The sequence below is a fragment of the Camarhynchus parvulus genome, chromosome 12 (assembly GCF_901933205.1).
Source record: "Camarhynchus parvulus chromosome 12, STF_HiC, whole genome shotgun sequence".
NCBI lineage: Eukaryota > Metazoa > Chordata > Aves > Passeriformes > Thraupidae > Camarhynchus > Camarhynchus parvulus.
Genome location: NC_044582.1, coordinates 7024270 through 7043684, shown reverse-complemented (window position 1 = coordinate 7043684; position 19415 = coordinate 7024270). Strand labels below are relative to the sequence as shown.

The 19415-nt window shown below is 37.9% G+C and overlaps 1 protein-coding gene across 3 annotated transcripts in view; it reads right to left on the bottom strand.

Annotated features, from left to right (window-relative positions):
• The window catches only part of CACNA2D3 (calcium voltage-gated channel auxiliary subunit alpha2delta 3), a 385648-nt gene that overhangs the window by 118631 nt on the left and 247602 nt on the right, over positions 1 to 19415 (bottom strand). For all 3 annotated transcript variants that reach the window (XM_030956482.1, XM_030956483.1, XM_030956484.1), the window contains one exon: positions 16247 to 16380. In XM_030956482.1, the coding sequence (XP_030812342.1) occupies positions 16247 to 16380 (134 nt within the window). The remainder of the gene's footprint in view (positions 1 to 16246; positions 16381 to 19415) is intronic.

The following is a 19415-nucleotide window of genomic DNA, read 5'->3' as shown; positions in this document are numbered from 1 at the left end:
GCAAACATATCAGTAAATAATCAGCAAGTCTGGATATGGTTTTGATAATACAGACATTTCTATAAATACCTTCTGAGCTGAACTAAATTTAACCTTAATGCATTGCTAAGTGTATGATGTTTCTAATGTTCATGTTCATCCCATCTGTGTCACGTGCTGACTCTTTATTTGACATGGGATGTATGGCTTGGAACTTCTACTTTTCAAAAATACATTTTCAGGAAAGATATGAAGTGCTGTGGCAGACATGGAGAAAATGCAAAGCATTTCATACATTGCCAGCAGGTTTCCTCAGCTCTTCCCATAAATAGCAAAAACTTGAGGAAAACAGCAAGAATATTCCAGTTCTCGGTTTTGAGCAGAAAATGTAAACTTTCTGCTTTAAAATCTATTTATTCAGCTGCTATTAAATATAGCATTTAAATATTATGATCTTGATAATTTTTCTTTTGTAATCTATGCACTTATTCCCCCCTATCTAAGTACTACAGGCATCATACGAAATTATATGCACACACAGAGGAAGAAATAAAATTCAGCCTCCTACTGGGATGCTCCTGACATTAAGATTTCAGTATAAATATTAGAAGAGTGACATTAACCTGCAGCTTACTAGGCCAACATCTCTAAGGAAATGTACTTGATTTTTCAAGGGATTTAAGACCAAATCCTTCATTGTTCACATAATTGTTTTACTGTGCTACCACATATTTTTCAGTAACTACAGCATTTTAGTCAAGGATAGATTGTGCTCTGCATGCAAAGTACACTCATCAAAGGAAATTTAAGTGTTGCTATGGAGAAGAGAGTCATAAAACAAAGATAAAACCTACAATTCTAGTTCTCTCTTTAAAAAGAATTCCTATAGATGACAGAAAGGAAAGAATTTAACTTCTGTGAAATATGAAAAAAAGAACACACAGGAGCTGTAAAGGCATTGGATTGGAATTAAGAAATAGCAAAATAAAAAAAAATACATAGACTTAAGAACTTAGTAATAAAATGGCTCTACTCTTTGAAGATTTCATACCTTTTTAAAATACATTAATTCCTTATTAATGCCAATGACTGAAGAATTCCTAGACAGCAGTCTAGGAATCTTGTTTTTAAAATGAGAATCAGCACAAAAAAAGGATCTAAATGTTCTCAACTTTTAAAACAGTTATTAAAGTTATATCTGTCTGCATCTGCTCTCTGAACTTCATGTGGAAATTAACAGAAAAAAAAAATCCATACTCATATATTCTGTGAGTCTGTGCCTGTGATTATTTTACTTGTATAAACTAACTGTTCTCTTTTTAATGAATGCAAAATATTTACAGGAAATATTATACTCACACTAATCCAATTGATTGCTTTAAATGCAAAGTTTGGTTAAAACTTTATTAATAAATATTTTTTAAAGAATTATGCTAATTATACAGATAAGCCACAGGACAACAAATCAAAGAAACAGAAACAATGAATGAATCAGACAGTTCATGAGCATTCCACACACCATGGTCAAAATTTTGGCCTCATGCTTGTGTGTAAAGGGAGTGAGTCCTATTTTCATTATTACACCAATAACTAAATACTCCTAAGCATGAAATATTTGTCCATAGTTAATTCTGCTTATATGTGCAAACACATATTCTGTACAAACATTACTAGATTTATAATTCCCTATAGAAATTACTGATACAACTATTCTCTTATCTACTATGTAGAAGATATATCCTTTCTAATTAAAAACTGTACAAACATTAATGCATGGAATTGGAATAATTTCTTAAATATAGACAACTCCAAAGAAAACTAGTGGTTGTAAGATACACATCACTGATACTAAGTGATGCAATTTACATTAAAACTTGTGTATCTATTGTCTAGTCTTTTTATCTCTTACAAAAAAAGAAAGGAAGAGAAGGAAGGAAAAAGGAATCAGCCTCAGAAAATGGGTGCAAATACACATATTCACTTGTTCATCTCACATAAAGGCCCTTCCACATTTGGAAAAAGGACAGGTTCTTTGACAGTCCTCCTAGAAACAAAAAAATCAATCCTTGATCATAAATCCTCTTAGGAGCCAGACACCCATCCTCTTTCTCTCACAGTAAAATCAAAGGCAACCCAAGCAAGTCTCACACAATAACTATTAGAGTCAATGAGGATCCTGCAATGAGTTTAGTGGGGTTTTGATCTTGCACTGTATTAATTCTCACTTGCTCTACATATCAATGTAAGACCAACATCTGAAGATGAAAGCAGATCATCTTTCTGAAGATAGATGAAAGTGTGCTGAGCTAATGGATGTGTAAAGCAAGCCAGAATGTCTTCCAAAAAATCAAGTTTACTAATTGTGTTTGTGATTTTTAGCATGTCACTCTGATTGTATAAAATGGGATTGTACTTGTAGAAGAGATGTGTTGCTCTGTAGTCTGTTTTACAGTCATCCAGCACAGCCTAAGAAGGGAATGGCTATAAGAACATGTATAGTTGAACTATGCCAAACCATTGTTTTTTCCCATCTTTTCTCATAAAGCAATACCATTTCTTGAGTGTCCAGAGCACTGCTCAGCCAGCAGCAGAGGAAGGTGTATCCAGGCTCATTTTCCATTCCATTGCTCTGTCCCTCTCCCCTACTGTCACAACCAATATGAACCTTTTAGGGCTCTTAGAAAGCCAAGATAATTTCTCCTTTGCTGTATGGAGTTCACAACCTCACAGGAGCGAAGGATGTTACAGTGACAAAAGACTTTTATAAGTTAGCTTTAAAGCTGGAATTAAGCACAATTCATACCAGACAGTTTTACCTCGTGAATCTTGCATTTAATAAAGAAGAATCTTTTGCTGACATTTACATGCAAATGGCATAATTTCAAGTTCCCGGAATTTGGACTACGATCACAAAATGTGCAACGAAGAAACAGACAGGAAGTTACTTATGTCAAGCAGTTTCCTGTAGAAGCATTTTCTTATTTGCAAGGGACACTATTTACAGGTGTGAAGACAAAAGTGGCCCATTATAAAGTTCACACATAGTTTTGTGTCACACATAATTCATGGTTAAGAATAAAAAAAAAATGCATTTGTAAAAAACCTGCCCTGATATCAGAGGACTGATAAGACTTATTTACAATATTTAATCCAAGATGATTTTGCTTTCCTTTATCTTCATTTAAGTTTCTTACTGTGGCCGATTTTTTTTTACTTTATGATGAAATCAGTGAACTTGTAATTGAAAAAACAATTAGCTTTAGCTAATACCAGTGCAAAACAAGGCATCTGCAAAACTACTGTGAAATGTTGAGCATACATGAGGAAAAGTAGAAAAATAACTGATTGATTTAAAATGCCTGAAATTCAGCTTACATGACAAGTAAAATCAGGCATCAGGCATAGGGAAAAAAAATCATCAATAAGGAGGATCTCATTAATAAGGCTGTGTATACAATTAATCTATCTGCTTTTGGTAACTAGAGGACTGAATTGATCTTGTAAGAAATTAATCTGTGCTGCAAAAGATTCTAGGAATATCAAAGCGAAGGAAAATGGAGCTGTGTTTGGAGGAGGGGAGGTTGTAATTAATGGAACTTACTCTTTCTCTTACTTGCTTCAAGACAAGTCCTTCCAAAAATGTTTTGAAATTAACTTTTTGATTCTAGAAGTTTGAAGAAAAGACTGGAACCAGTGCAAGACTCTACGTGCTGGAACCAATTATCTTTTAGAATGAAAACACTGGACATTTTTAGAGGGAACAATCTACTTAGCTGCCTAACAAATACATTCAGAATAATTATTGTATTTTATTGGGTACTTTTTCTCCCCCATTAATCGCCTCTGAATGAGCAGAAATGTTGTACAGATTATGTATTTAGCTGGCAAAAAACACCTTGAAGACAATGTCAGTAAGCAATGGCCCAGAACTGCTCGGTATGGAGCAGGAGGCTGGAGGGCAAAACAAGATGGAACCACACACTCATAAGATCATTTGAGCTAACAAACAACAGGAGATGATTTCACAGGAAGAAGGGCTGAACAAAACTATTAGGATCATTTCATTTGCTGAGAAGAAGAAATCCAAAAATATTGTAATAGTTCAAGGGCACCAGAAACCACCAGGAAATGCAGCTTATGCACAACAATTAAATGAGAAGCTTCAAACCTTTCAAAAAGCTTCATTCCCTTTCAAATTATCTTTTCTCTCGTTTGTCAGTTTGCCTCTGAAATGGCAAAATACTGATGATTCCACCTCAAGACATATCTGAAAACGTTCAGATGAAGCATAAAGAAAAACAAGAAAAAAAAGTGCAAAAAACAGTGCATAAAAATACCACATGAAGCCCAGGCAATGAGCTCAGGTAGATGTTGGAAAGTGCTGTTCTGCTTTGTCAGGGAAGAGTAATACTCCCAGAAACCAGGAACAAATCTCCATTAAAATTTTGTCCAGGTTTTGTATAAAAATTTGAGAATCAAATGCCCAATGTGTATTTTGGAAATAAATTAACATTGTACTAAAATTCTGTGCTCTAATAGCAAGGTGACCACCATGTGGTTTCTAAATTAGGAACATGTGGTTTCAGGTTCACATTGCCTAAGCAAAGCAACTGATTTTATTAGCTAACAGAGATGTACAGGATCAGAAGGCAGGTTTAAGTCTCTAACGGCTGAAAGCATTGTTTTTAAACTGTATGATAAAACAAAGAATTAAAATAAAATCTTAGAAAACTCCACCATTTAATGTTGTGAAATCTCTTAGTTGGATAAGCTCCTAATATATAAATAGATTCTTTTTTCTATAAATTTTTCTATTATCTTGTGGGGAAGTTGGTATTCCAGACATGGTTAATGCTGCCATCATAAATAACAAAATGGCATCATCAGTGCTGCATCCTGGTCACTGGCTCTGCTTTGAGGACCAGATTCTGCCTTCATACCCTTCTAATAAGCAAAAAGCTAATGCATCTCACCATTCTAGTTTCACATTGAGATTTTATAGCTACACTTCGTTGAAACAGCCATGGAGTATTTATGGACCCTTCATACTGCAGGATGGGTTCTAAACTTTCTCCTGATGGCACTGATGTTGCTGAAGGCTGTTTACCAACAGGATAGATCATCTTTAAACTAATCTTTCATGGAAATTCCTGCTTGGAAAGATCTATCTGACAAAATACAGTGGGGTAGACCAAGGCCAAACACTTGGTTGTCAAGAAGCAAGAGCATCAGTGAGAAATATCCTGTTATTCCTTATAGAATAGAGTATATTTCTGAATAATTTCTCTGCAAATAACCAACTTCTTAGATAGTCATAACCACATAATGGTTGTGATAAACACGAACTTCAATGCTTATTGTTATTGTGCATATATGACTGGGTTGTATGTGAAAACTCCTCATAATACAAAAAGAGCTATAAATAACTAAAGACTTCTATATCTGAAGAACAATAGACAAAAGAGAAGATTATTTCCATTTAGTCTCCATTCTCCTTTTTTGCACTGAATTCTGCCACTGCAGCAAAGCTCAAATAGTACCAATAATTTAATAAGGCTTTCTTATTATTGCAGGTTTTTACTCCAGCAGTGCAGATAAATTACATTTCATCTTCACTGCCCTGTTCGTTCCAGAAAGTCAAGGAATGATAAATATGAGATCAAAGGATGGGATTTAGTACATTATACTAAAATAATTGCTTTCCTACATTATCATTTACCCTAAAAATGTAATATGAAAACTAAAGACAAGAACACGCCAGAAAAAAGATAATATATCTGACAAAATATCTACAATTTCCTTATAATTAACTCAAGTTCACTCAGAGTAGAGGCAGTAAAACAAAAGATGGGCAGTTATCAGTTGTGAATGTTGTTAAGTAATTTCCACTCAGGATAGACCTGTCCTCCTAAATGCTGGATTCACCATAACATGTAGGGATGTAGAATCAAATTCTTTCTATAGTTAGTGTCTTGTCACCTTTTGATCTTATTTCTGTGCCACAACAAAAACTAGAAAATTGCTTGTGAAATAAGGTGGAAATGCAAAGCATCCTCTTAGTCAAAGGCACTGTAAGTCATTGGCAGATCCCAGCTGGAAATGGTCCCAAGCTGCTCTATCTCCAGTGTGCAGGTGTCTGCAAATGGGACCAATACCCTTCTGGCATGAATACTCCTGTTAATCAAATTCAACAGCAGAGCAATTCTTTGTAATTTGTACACAGTAACTGGTGGGAGAGCACCCAGCAGGTGAAACCTTCTGACATTTGTAATTCTATGGATTTTTATTCAAATACATCCAATCAGTTTTCATCTCAGAAGCCAGTTTCAATTATTTATCAGCAGTTCTGGCTAACCAAGGAGGACCCAGTTGACTGCAAGTTACAAAACATTACACCTCTCTAGAGCAAGGGTCATTGAGGGAAAGCCTTTGACACAGCTTCCCACAGCACTCTCCTGGAGGCTGCTCATGGCTTGCAAAGGTGCTCATTTCCTGGGTAAAGGACTGGCTGGATGACTGGGCCCAGAGAGTGGTGGGGAATGGAGTTACATCCAGCTGGCAGCTGGTCACCAGTGCTGCTCCCCTGGGATCAGTGCTAGGGCCAGTCTTGTTCAATGTCTTTGTCAGTGCTCTGGGAGAGGGGATCCAGGGCACCCTCAGTACATTTACAGATGGCTCCAAGCTGGATGGGAGTGTTGATCTGCTGGAGGGTAGCAGGGCTCTGCAGAGGGATCTGGACAGGCTGGATCCATGGGCCAAGGCCAGTGGTGTGGGGTTCAACAAGGTAAATTGATGGGTCCTGCACTCGGGTCACAACAGCCCCACACAGCACTCCAGGCTTGGGGACAGAGTGACAGGAAAGCTGCTCAGGGGAGAAGGACATTGGGTTGTAAGTCAAAAGGAGGTGAAGCTGAGCCCAGGTGGCTAAGAAGGCCAGTGGCATCCTGGCTGTACCAGTGATAGTGTGGCCAGCAGGACCAGGGCAGTGATTGTCCCCCTGTACTGGGCACTGCTGAGGCCACAGCTCAAATCCTGGGTTCAGTTTTGGGCCCCTCACTACACAAAGACATTGAGGGGCTGGAGTGTCCAGAGAAGGGCAAGGGAGCTGGGGAAGGGGCTGGAGCACAAACCTCCTTGGGACTGGCTGGGGGTGTTTAGCCTGGAGAAAAGGAGGCTCAGGGGGAGCTTATGGATCTGAAAGGAAATTGTAGCCAGGTGAGGGTCGTCTCTTCTCCCAGGAGTACCAAGTGACAGGACAAGAGGAAGCAGCCTCAAGTTTCACCAGGGGAGGTTTAGACTGGATGTTAGGAAACATTTCTTCCTAATAGAATTCCATGAAATCAAGTTTAACCAAACAGAAGCAAGAAGTCCACGATTCTTGAGACCTAGAGACTTGTGTGGGAAATCTGTTGAAGTGGGCACTACTGTTTGAAAGACCAGTAATCAATTATTGCATTGACCTACCCTGTCTTACTATGTCCTTTCATTCTCGGCCCTTTTAAAGCAACTGGTCATTCTTACCTATTACTTTAAATATAAATTATAAGAGGAAGGAATGATTATTTAATTCTGTAATCATCCATCATCTACTGTGGCAGGACTTTGGTGATTTATTTAAATTGGCAGGTCATGATAATAATATCAGCAGTGGTCAGTGGCAAAATTGGAGTTGAAGTCAGTGATATGAAGAAGGAGAAAATACACATTAAAACTATTAGGACAGCCCAAAACCAAGAGTGCCCTTAGAAGAACAGTAAAAGACAGGATAGTCACAGGATTCTGCAGGAAAGGAAGTGGAAAGAGAAGATAATTACATTGTACAAGAACAAGCTGATATGGGTATTGGAAAACAGTTATCTTTAGAAAAAAAAATTATCAAGGAGGACAATTCAACTGTAATTTAGTTTAAACATTAGAACATGTAGTAAATGAAAATGTGGAAGAAGGTTAGACAGGGGTCAAAGCACTTAAACATGGTAAAACTTACTTGTTTTCATTGGAAGTATTATTTAAAATAAAAAAACTAAGTAGGAAAACCATCCATCAAATAGCAAAATAAATCTATCAAATACTGAGAATATTTCAAAAAGAGATGAGACTTTACTTTGTTTAAAGCAATATTTCTGTAGGAACTAATCTGATTCAAAATTAGATATTTAATCTGTCTTTCATCCAGTGATAAAAGATGAACAGAGACCAAGGTCAAACTGAAGTTACCTCATCATATAAATAATAAAATACTAGAAAAGAGAATTTTTTGGCAATTTATAGCTAAAAGCCAAGATGTAACATTCCTGTGATTTCCCTTCAATTGGTTAACCTAATGCTTGTCTTATTTGCACCACACTGGGAGCAGGGCTGCTTAAGATCCAGCTTTGCTGTGGCGTTACAGCTGCTTCCTGATGTCGCAGGAAGATAAAAATAAATTCTATATAAAAGCCTCCAAGCGCAAAGAACTGTAAAATGCATTTTAAAACATCAACTGCATATCTCAAAGTTTGAAGAGAACAAATTGCATTCTGCATTTCTCATGTAAATGTACCGTATGAAAAATAATTATAATAGTAATCCGATTCAATGGAAATAAAGTAGTGTAATATTTATAGTCTGTGCCAGAGTTATAATGACTGTGGGGCGAGAAGTGAAGTGTCTCAGCATGTTCCACATGTTTTTAGCACTGTTTCTAAAGGCTCTGGAGGCTATTAAATTTAATGAACCCATCTGCTATGAAATAGAGGTCCAAACATAATCAGTTTTCTCAGTGCCATGTAATACAGATGGCATTCCATGTTCCACATCCCCAGCAGGAAATTTTATGTTCCTCTTTAAGTACAGGACTTTTAGTTTTGGTTTTGATGTTTTAAACATCTTTTTGATGTATCACTTATAGCATTTTACAGTGTAAATGCCATGTAAATACACATGAAAAGTGTTAATTCATTAAACTAAGTATTGCTATTTCCTTACAACAGTTTTCCTGTGACTTTGACAACTAGCAATTAGCTCTCTGTAGTAATATTCTTTGCTTAATGCAATTATTGGAAATTGCCCTAATACTGTAAAGTTCCAGCATTAGCAGTGGAGGAAAACAAACATGTAATTTATCAAAAGAAGGAGTTTCCTTCAAAAAGCTGAAAGATACACATTCTTGTGTCCATAATGTGTGCATAGGTGCTCCCTGTGATGAAGCCTTATTTGCATGTACTCTGTTTCCACGGAATAATCATTCTTATTTTAAGAATCCATATCCCCACTAGGTCCTTTTGGGCTTTATTTTCCTGTACATGCCCCAGTTTTGATTTCTGGGGTCTCAATTTGTGTTTTGTTGGGACACACTACAGCCAGACTCTTGTCTTGGTGTGTGAATGTGGGACCTAAGCACAAATATAAATGGCAGGAAACATTCCCTGCACTGATGAGCATGCTGCTGCTGAGCAGGAGTAAATCAGATGTTCATTTCCTAACATAAAAGAACAACATCCATTGTTGTTTTGAGCTGCATCTGAAAGACAATTGGAGTGCATGAATTCTATTCAGTTTAGAGGTTCATTCACTGACTATCTCCAGAACTCATTCTGTTTTTTGTCAGTTGACACAGATCTTACTGAATTTGAAACAGTTTGTGTGTTTCATGATAATTCATTTATTCTAGATCCAGCAGTAAAACAAACACATTAGAACTGTTTGGGAGAAAATGAGAATACTTAATTATAGCAACTGAAAATTTTGGGCCACAGAACTCATAAAAGCCTTGACTCAAATGCTTCCTTTTTTTATGAGAGTGTCAATGAAGATTTCCACAGACAGTGCACCAATCACCAGCAAAAAGGGACATTGCACCTCCCTATAAATGTGCACACAACGTGTTCCTACAGGTTTTTAAGTGTGTGCACAAGCAGCTGCATGGATCAGCAGTGCCAATGGCTCAAGCACTGTCCCAGACCCCCGAGGTCCCAGACCAGACACGTCAGGCTGTCACTGCTGCAGCTCTGAACTGCAACTGTGGTCCCATGGAAGCCTCAAGGTGAAATGGTCAGAACTGCTGTATTTTTCCAGGAAAATTAATCCAAACTGCAGTGCTGAATCAAAGGCATTTCCTGTGCTACTTTCTGCTTTTCTCCCATATCAGAACCTTCAAAAACCACTGAGATCTGATCAAAAGATCACTGAGATCTATAGGAGATGAAGCAGAGCTTGAAGAACCTTATTTTATGAACAATCCTATCTGGTGGAAGGCCTGATATCCATGCATGGGATTTTTCTTCCCTAAACCAATTCACTCAAATGTCAAAGTGAGAAAAGGAAATTCCCATGGGAACCCTCAGAAGCACTTGGAGGTGATGACATTCTCTGATAAAGACTTGTAAATTCTTAGAGATTAGGAGATGCTGGCCACAAAGGGAAGGTTAGAGCATGTAACCAAATCCAAAGTGGGATTGGAAAAAAAGAAACACGGATTTCTAGTTCTTAGTGTACTAAAAAAAAGAAAAACTACTGTGCGCAAATTTTCTTATCTCAGCTGCTGATTAATGACACTTGCTGACATTCTGTTCTGCAGTGATTACCAATATTTACTTACTTTAGATATGCCTGAGCATCCTGAACACACTGATGCATTTTAATGCCTACCAGTACTGCAATCTAGAATTTACTTTTTTGAAATTGAGGCCTGGGGAACCTTTACTGTTACAGAAATGCTAAATACACCCACTTACTATAATAGCACAATTAACTTGTGCCACCAAAAGTAGTTGAAGATATCTCTGGGAATAGATGCGAGTGGAAATGGGGTACTATTTTATTTTTGCTACTTCATAAAAGCTCTTCTGTGCATTGAACACAAAGAAAACTGTGTGAATGGAAGAAGCACTAAACAGCATTTTAATATCTCACCAGAAAGTCCTGGATAAAAAAATATGCCTAGAGTAACAGCTTTCAGTCTGGAGAACCTTTTTGTATAACTCTGTCCATATATATACACACACGCATATATATATATATATATACACACTTATACATACATATACATACACATATACATATATATATATATATATAGTGCCTCTCTGGAACTAGTTTATAATTCTCCTCTGTCAGAACTGTATCCCAGAATTTAAATTTTCATGCACAAAGCATTCTGGATTCTGATGTGGCTGTGACAGTTGAGAGGCATGAGCTTCCTATAACTGCTGCTGCATTTCTGTACAGAACTTGGACCAGAGTAAAAAGTATGCCTGCATAGTACTTGATTTTTTTTTTAAGGAGGAAGATGAATAAATTCATCTTCTTCATCATCTTTTTAAAGGAGGAAGATGAATTTATTTTACAATCCACATAATAATGTAATTGCAACACCCATCACAACCATTTTAGAAATGGCTATTAAAGGCTTTACTTCAGTGGAGATGTCTCCATTTACTGCCCCATAAAGAGAAATAAGGTTCTTGGTTGCCTTCCTAGGATAGCATCAGTCTCTTGATCAGCAAATACTGTCAAATATTACCTCTTTCATAAAAATAAAGAAATGGGGAAAATATATTTATATTTACAAATACACATATATACAATAGAAACCGTAGAATTGAACTAAAAACCATAACAGAATGAGGGATAATGCAAATGAAGAATGAGCACATGGTACTCTGACACAGAAGGAAATTACAAAGTGCAAAAGCACCCACCATTCATATTATGATGAACCATGACCTGTAATGACTCAGAACATTGCTGCTTTAAATGAACTCTTAAATTCTGGAGCATCAGACATTCATCCCAAAATATTCGGGGAAGCAATAATTTTCTCTTTTCAAGCAAAGAACTTCTCTGATTGGAAACTGAGACAGCGAGGCAATGTTTGCCTGAATCTGCTCCCAGCTGGAGACCAACAGCCTGAAGATGAGCTCAACAGTCCATTAGATCCAGAGGATATATTCAGGTACACTTATGAGGAACAAATTCCACCAGGAAGAGTTAACAAAGATCCAAGTAGGTCCTTTGCTGATGACCTCTATGTATTGCTGCACTTGAATATTTTGATGCCCAGACCATATTCCTTGTCCTTCCAAAATATTCACTGTTATTGACTCGCTATAGATGCATGCTTAAAAGTCACTGACTACTTTAAAACTGTTGCCTCCCTGAAATACTGTGATAGTTCTAGAATTCCTTTCTGTTTATATTTGAAAGCTATCACTCACAAAACTCCTTTTTTTAAAGCATTCATTAAGTTATTTTATTTTCTGAACCATTACATGCTTGTGGGCCTTAGCAATGTTGAAGGACTGACATCAGATCCAACTGTGACCCATTTTTTAACAGAAAAGTTGTGTTGAGACTCTTCTGTAGGAGTGATGTCCAGACCTCACTGTCTAGGACACAGGTATCCCATCTGCAACCTTTGCAACAACCTGTACAGCATCTCTGGGCTGTACAGCCGAACAGGAACAGGCAGCAAGACAATTTCTTCTCCCAATAAACTCCACAGTTAAGAATCTTCCACCTGACCTCTCACTCTTGACAGCCCAAAGACCCTTTCTTACAGAATTCCATAGATCCAACAAAGCTCACCCACTTGTGCTATGTGTCAAACTGCTGAGTAGAGAAGAACAAATGGAAAAGAGAACAACTCTAAGGAAAGGTGTGGAATTTGGAGTCAGAGGACTCTCAATCAGAAGACAGGAGGCTGGCTGGTACATATCACATAATTCAATTCCTACATTTTAGCCTGAAGGCATTGGCAGCACTTCAGCTACTGGGCTATTACAGGACTAGCATTCCCAATTATTCTAAAGCTGACTTTAGAATTAGCCCAAGATAATCCTCTAGACTGTTTCCAAGGTGAGTACCAAAACCAAGTACAACCAGTTCAGCTCCCCACAGACCTAAATTCAGGTTTTTTCAGGAATCTGTTGTTTCTCCAAGAGCCAGTGACACTTATTAAAATTGTATCATTCCTATGTCAAAAGTCTTGGTTTAGAAAGAAATGAGGCTTTATACAGTGATAATCATATTTCCAACATGAAATCCTGGGTTTAAAGGAAATAAATGCAACTAATTTTCTGATGAAGGGTAACTAAAAGTGCCTGTAGAAGCTCTCTGGTTATCTCTCAGAAAGACAGGAAACACTGGGGAGAGAAAAAAGTCCAGGGACAGGAGAAAGGGAAGCATGGAGTCACCAGAGAGTCCTCGTCTCAGTTGCTTTACATCAACCAGCAATCCTGACAGCGCCAAAGGACACATCCCTGACCCACATAAAGGTTGTTCCATGTCATGCTTTCTGCATATGACACCTTGCCAGAGATTTCCACTTCTATAAAAGTTGTAATTTTTCTAATAGTATGTGAAGCTCCTCAGGAATGCCAAAGCCATGTTGAAGAGGCAGCTGTATGAACATTTTGCAGACATCCTCTTACAGAAAAGGTGAACAGACACAGGAATTAGATGCTTTGTTTTAGAAGCAAACCTCTTCTGGGAATATTCCTAAATGGTAACACTTAAATGAGCTAACTTCTGGCTTTCACAGATGCCTTTGTCCTGCACAAATACTGGATGAGAACAGTCTGGGGTGACAGGGGAAGTATTTTCTATCCTAATGTTGCTTGCTCAGAACCAGCACAGCTGGCCAGTTAGCTCTGCTGTTTGGGGGAAGGATATTCCATGCTGTCAGGGCACAGTGACACTGAGTGCAACCATGGAAATGTAGCCCTGGGAATCTAACCCTGGCTGTTCGCACACTGCTGGGTGAGAAGAACATTTAAGCTGCCTGGAAATACACTAATATTTTTAACTGGGAGAGGTCCAAGCAGCAGCCACACAAACTGTCTGTGAAAATCAACCAGTTATGGGATGGAGAAGATTATTTTTACAGCACTTCCAATGTCAAAGCACTAGAGATGGCCAGGGAATCTGTCTCTGAAAATAGCACTCAGGCAGCAGCACTCAGCTGAGGCAGAAGCAATCCTGGTTTGGTAAAAGGTTCTCTTCATTTCTATTTTCAAGTTTTTTATTGTATATTTTGTATTATATACCCTAATTTATCCTGTTGCTTTGCCTGTTTGGTTTGGGTTTTTGTTTGGGTTTTTTTTTTTTTGTGGTTTTGGTTTTTTGGTTTTTAGGGGGTTTTTTTTGGTTTTTTGTGGGAAGAATGATGGAGGAGGGAGGAAGAAGGTAGTTTGCAAGGAAGCAGATAATGGCATTTTCTTTTTCAATCTTTTCTTATAGAATCCAACCCATTAGGGGCCTGAATGGAGCTTTCATGCACTTAAAATATATTCGTGCATGTATGTACATAAGTGCAGGTGTGTATATATTTATATCTATGTATATATATTTATATGGGTATATGTATATATATTTATATATGTGTGTGAATGTGTTGAGTGACATTGATTAGTTTAGTCAAGATAGTAGGAAAACAAGAGGAGATAAAGAGAAGAACCTGGAAGTGTTTTGACTGCATCAAAAGACATTTTGTTTGGATTCAAGCAGTTCTATTATTCAAGATTGTCACAGCTCCATTGCCTGATTTTCTGGTTTTCTCAAGATTCCCTCTCTACACTCCCTCTAGTGTTCTTAAATCCACTTGCTTTTACTCATCGCTGCTGTATTCACTTAGCATTTCACACAACATTAAATTGTTAATTTCCCTTAGCTTTTCCATTACCTACAGGAGAATCCCTGAAAGTTAGACTAATTTTTATGAGTATTTTTCTCCCTGCAAAGATCGAGGAAATACAGATTAACAGGCAAAAGCAAGAGTAAAGTGTCAAATTAATTCTGAGAGAGTAATTTGCACTCTGTTGGTGGGTAGAGGGGATGACTTGGTATGGAGAAAGGAGGAAGATTCTGTTTACAATTCTATTAGTGAATGATTCATAGGCAAAAAAAGAAAAAGAGAGTTGCACCAGGACACCCCTTACCTGAGTGTCTTCCTGCAACTCTCTCTAGCAAACACACAACCTCCCTTCAACATTCACACACTGATCACTTCAAGTGTTTAAAAAAATAAAGTGAATGAGAACAAGATTCTCCTGGTCATCTCCCCATCTTGTGGCATGCCCTGAAGGCACAGTAATAAAACATATTTTCTGTTCATCTCCTCTTATGGCTCAATAAAAGGAAGAGCGCAAAGGGGAGAGTGGATTAATACAATTTTTTTAAAAGGAAACAAAGATAAGTTAATTCCCCTCTAAAGCAATTAACTTTTTGTTTCTCCTTTATAACTGCAGTTTAAATACTTATTTTACCTTACCCATGGTCACAAATGAAGACTATAAAAGGCCTAAACAATTGTGAAATGAAATAAAAGCTCTATTCCCAGGGTGGTTTTATACACGTTTAAGACTGAACCATCTAGAAGCAACACAGACTCAAAGCAAACAAAACCCACCAAATATCAGAGTGAAGCTGGTGAGATTCTCCCACCTCACCCATCAAGTAAGCAATTAGAATAGGAAGAAATAAACATCTGTGTCATGAGAAATTTGTGATCTTCTATCCATTATATTGAATATTTGGCATCTCCTGTACTAAATGGCAGACATTTGCACAGACTCTTGTTCTATGGATAATACATTAACCAAAATATTTTAATTGGAACAAAGGAAACATAGTAAGCAAAAGAAAATAAATAAAACTCTGTTTCAGACCAATCCATGGAAATTAACAACATTTACCTGCAAATCTGATGATTTACCACACATGCTACAGAAGTACCACAAGAGCTCAGTCACTGCACAATAGAAAGTTGTGCTTTAACTCTACTATTTCACAAGGGTGTCACGATAAAATTGGAAAATTATGACAATTATTTTAACATATCACCCATTCAATATACTTCAAAAGACAGAATCTTCTCAATATTCTTCCCAAGATATCATAGTTGGATGTTGAGTTGCCTTTCTACACTAAAACTATTGATTCTTGTCAGTCTTTATATCCACATACTCATTGACATGTTCTAAAACATATAGAAAAAATGTTTACTCAACATAATCAATATCTGTTCAATGCCCATTTTTGATTAATACAAGAAATGTATGTTTGGACATCAAAAACTTTAAAATTATCCTGTAAGTCATGTTTGTTTCAGTATTTTCTATATAATTACAATGTATAAATATCTACTAATGCTCAGTAATATTGAATTATTTGCTTGCAGCATAAAGATACCACGTCCCAATTCTTACACTGCACATTCCAACAACAGAAAGCAGATTCATAATGATTGTTTCTAGCACAATATTTTTGGTTTATCATGCAGACTTACAGTGCTGTCAATGTATGCTTCAGTCCACACGACATCGTGCTCCTGGTCAATGACCTTTGGGCGGCTGAGAACATGGAGATATTCCATAACGTTCTCCTGCACGTCAGCCAGGGTAGAGATCTGAGTAAAAAACCCTGTGAAAACACACAATTCCAGGTGAGAAACCAGAGAGAACAAATAAAAGAGGTTTTCAAGAAGAAGCACGACGTGGTTTATGTCTGTCGTGCTTTTTGCTTATTTCCAAAAAGAAGATACAGAAGAAGAATGTTTCATCAGAAGCAACCTCAACCAGTAATAATTGGTGAAAACAGATGCCTGTGAAACCTTTGGGCAGCCCTCAAGGCCAGGGTTTGCAACAGTGCACTGTCTGTACTAAACTTTCATCTCAAGACCACATTTTTTGCTTAATGGTTTGGGCTTTTTTCTTTTATGGCTGTCTGCTTTAATATTTAGAACCAGTATTATCTTTGCCCAACTATATCTCACCCACTTCTTCCCATTTCAAGAAACATGATGGAGTAGAACTACAGAATGTTCATCGCATGTGCTCTGAAACATTCATCCCTACACAGTGTGACTGAAATTAAAAAAGCAATACGTCATTCACAAACGTGGCGGGTCACAGAAAATGTAGGCTACAACTAGAATGGTGTGCTTAGGTGATCCCAGCCTTGTGAATGCTTTAAAGCATCTCTTCCAACCTGACAGCATTGAGAACAGCAGAGGCTTCAGCTATTTGAGCTGTCACCACTCCCTTCTCAGTGCTTAGATGTCAAATATCCTTACACATCACAACCTTGGCATCTGGAGCCCACATCATGCAATAGTGATGAAGGACTGACAAATTTCAAGGCTAAAATTTCATCAGGCCTTATTTAAATGCATCACTTGCCTTCATTTACTTTCTGTTAATGAGAAAAGACCAACATGAAAGAGGCCTCACTACAATTTTAATCATTTGACAAGATCACAGCTTCTGTGGAGCTGCAATATTAAGCTTTATTAAGCTCAGCAGAAAACATGGCAGCTGCAAGGAACTTCTGAGCTGTGTTTTTCTAGATGGGGCAATTTTGGCAAGACAGTAAAGATGGTCTGTCTGAATCCAGAACTTTCTGAATCAATACACCAGCCCATAATTCAAATGCTACAAAATGGATGTTTCTGCATGAATTTTATCTGTGTGTGAATTAAGGCACAGTGAAAGAACAGATTTTTTAGTAGAGATCTATAAAATGAAACAAGTTGGATCAGTATCCTAATGGATATCTTCAATTTAATAATAAAAAGGAGAAGGAATGCATTGTTTGTGGTTTTTTAAACTAATTTGATTGTAGTATGATCTCAAATATTCCTAGTATGGCATTCTTACTCATATGTACTATTCATACTATTAAAATATTCAATATTCTGTTTAAGGAATTTTATTTATTTGGTCCTTTTAATTTGGTGAAAATGTCAATACATAGTCAAGGTAAAGAGTTGCTCTGAGCTCCTTGTGCACAGCTGCTGAGACCATGTCAGCAAGAGCAGCAAACCCATGCTCCAGTTTTTGCATTCCAACACCTGCTCCTCAGTTCCCTGGTGTGTGAATTACGCCACCTCAGAGCCCCCTCACAGTCAGCACTACCTTTTTTTTCCTCTTCAGCAGGAAAATACTCGTGAAGGAAATGGGTAAGATTTGGTAATGACGAGCATGAGAGATGTATAATAATGTGGTAAAAGACAGACACTTATGCTCTGCATGTGGGCTGCCTTTCCCCATTACACAGTCCCTGCATGTTTGGCTTGTTTTTCTCTAAAATGTCCACCATTAGACTGATAACTTTTCAAAACGCCTCCAGCTGATTTCTACATGGAGAGCAGCTCGTTTCCTGGGCACTGTGCAAAAGAGACGCAATGCTCTTGCAATACAATAGCACAATTTAAAAATCCTCTGGGTAAGGACTAAGGAGTGAATTCATTGTTTCGTGCAGCTGTAAAAGTCCCATGGAGGTTGCCCCTTTCCCCCAGGAGTCCAGGAGCAGGTGAACAGGCTCAGTGACTGGCTGCCTGCCGCCCCAGAGCCCCCGTGCACGAGGGGCTGGGGTCATGCTAATAATGGGAATGGATGTCAGGGGGGCTTCCTGCACAGAGCTCTCCTCTGCCGACACAATGCTCTATAAACTGCTCCAGCTGGGGCACAGCCTGCCTCGGGGCTCATCTGTCCTCTGCCTGAGCTGGAGCCACCACCAGCTCCCTGACACGTGAAGCATTTTTTCTGTGTTGCTCTCTCAGCCTCTGCTCCTTTGCACTGATGAATCCAGCCTTTTGTCCATTTCATAATATGCCAAGCACAGCGATGACCCGGGACAAAATGTTTAAAAAACCAAATAAGTAAAACAGAGGCTGTCAAATTGCTACTGCAATAGTGAATTTTACTGAAAAAAGAAAAAAAAAATTAATCCCAGCTGTTTGGTCAGCAAGTAATGCATTAACTCTCAGCTTTATCTCTACAGCTTTCTGCTGGAAGTGATGCTGAGGGAAAGGCAGTGCCTGCCATTTCTAAGTTCTAGATGTTACTGCTAACATCTGGCACATGCACACTCAGCACTAGGAAATTTCCACCTTTGTCCACTTCAGAACTTAGTAAATCCTGTTTTCCTTAATATGCACTTGTTTATGATACAGAAGAGTAAATCGCTGCAAATTCCACAAACCACTCTAGAGGGATTTTGGGGATCTTGAATGTTTTAATGTATTTAAAATGATTTGGTGTTTTGCTTCATTAAGCAAGCTCCCTCTAGGTACGCCCTACTTAAACAGAAAAATGTAACAGAAAAACATGCTTGGGGTTTTTCAAGGTTTCACAATCAGAATTTAGAGGCTGAAGAAGTTTTGCAAGGTGGTGTGAATTTCCCCTGTGACCCATTTTGAGGGAAAGGGCTGCTGAGCACAGTCCAGTCAGCTGGAAACCCTGCAAACAGCCTTCATCTATGCTGTGCTTCCAAGGGGAAAATCACTGCAAGGAAAATTGATTTTAGGGTCATTCACCCTCAGTGACAACAACAAATTTTGGCCCACCCACACAAGGAGTAAACTGCAGTCCTGCTATTCAGCCAGTCTTTAGACCAGCTTTAATACACTCCTCATCTGTTGTGCTGTAATCCCTCGTTTCACTGAAATAAAAATG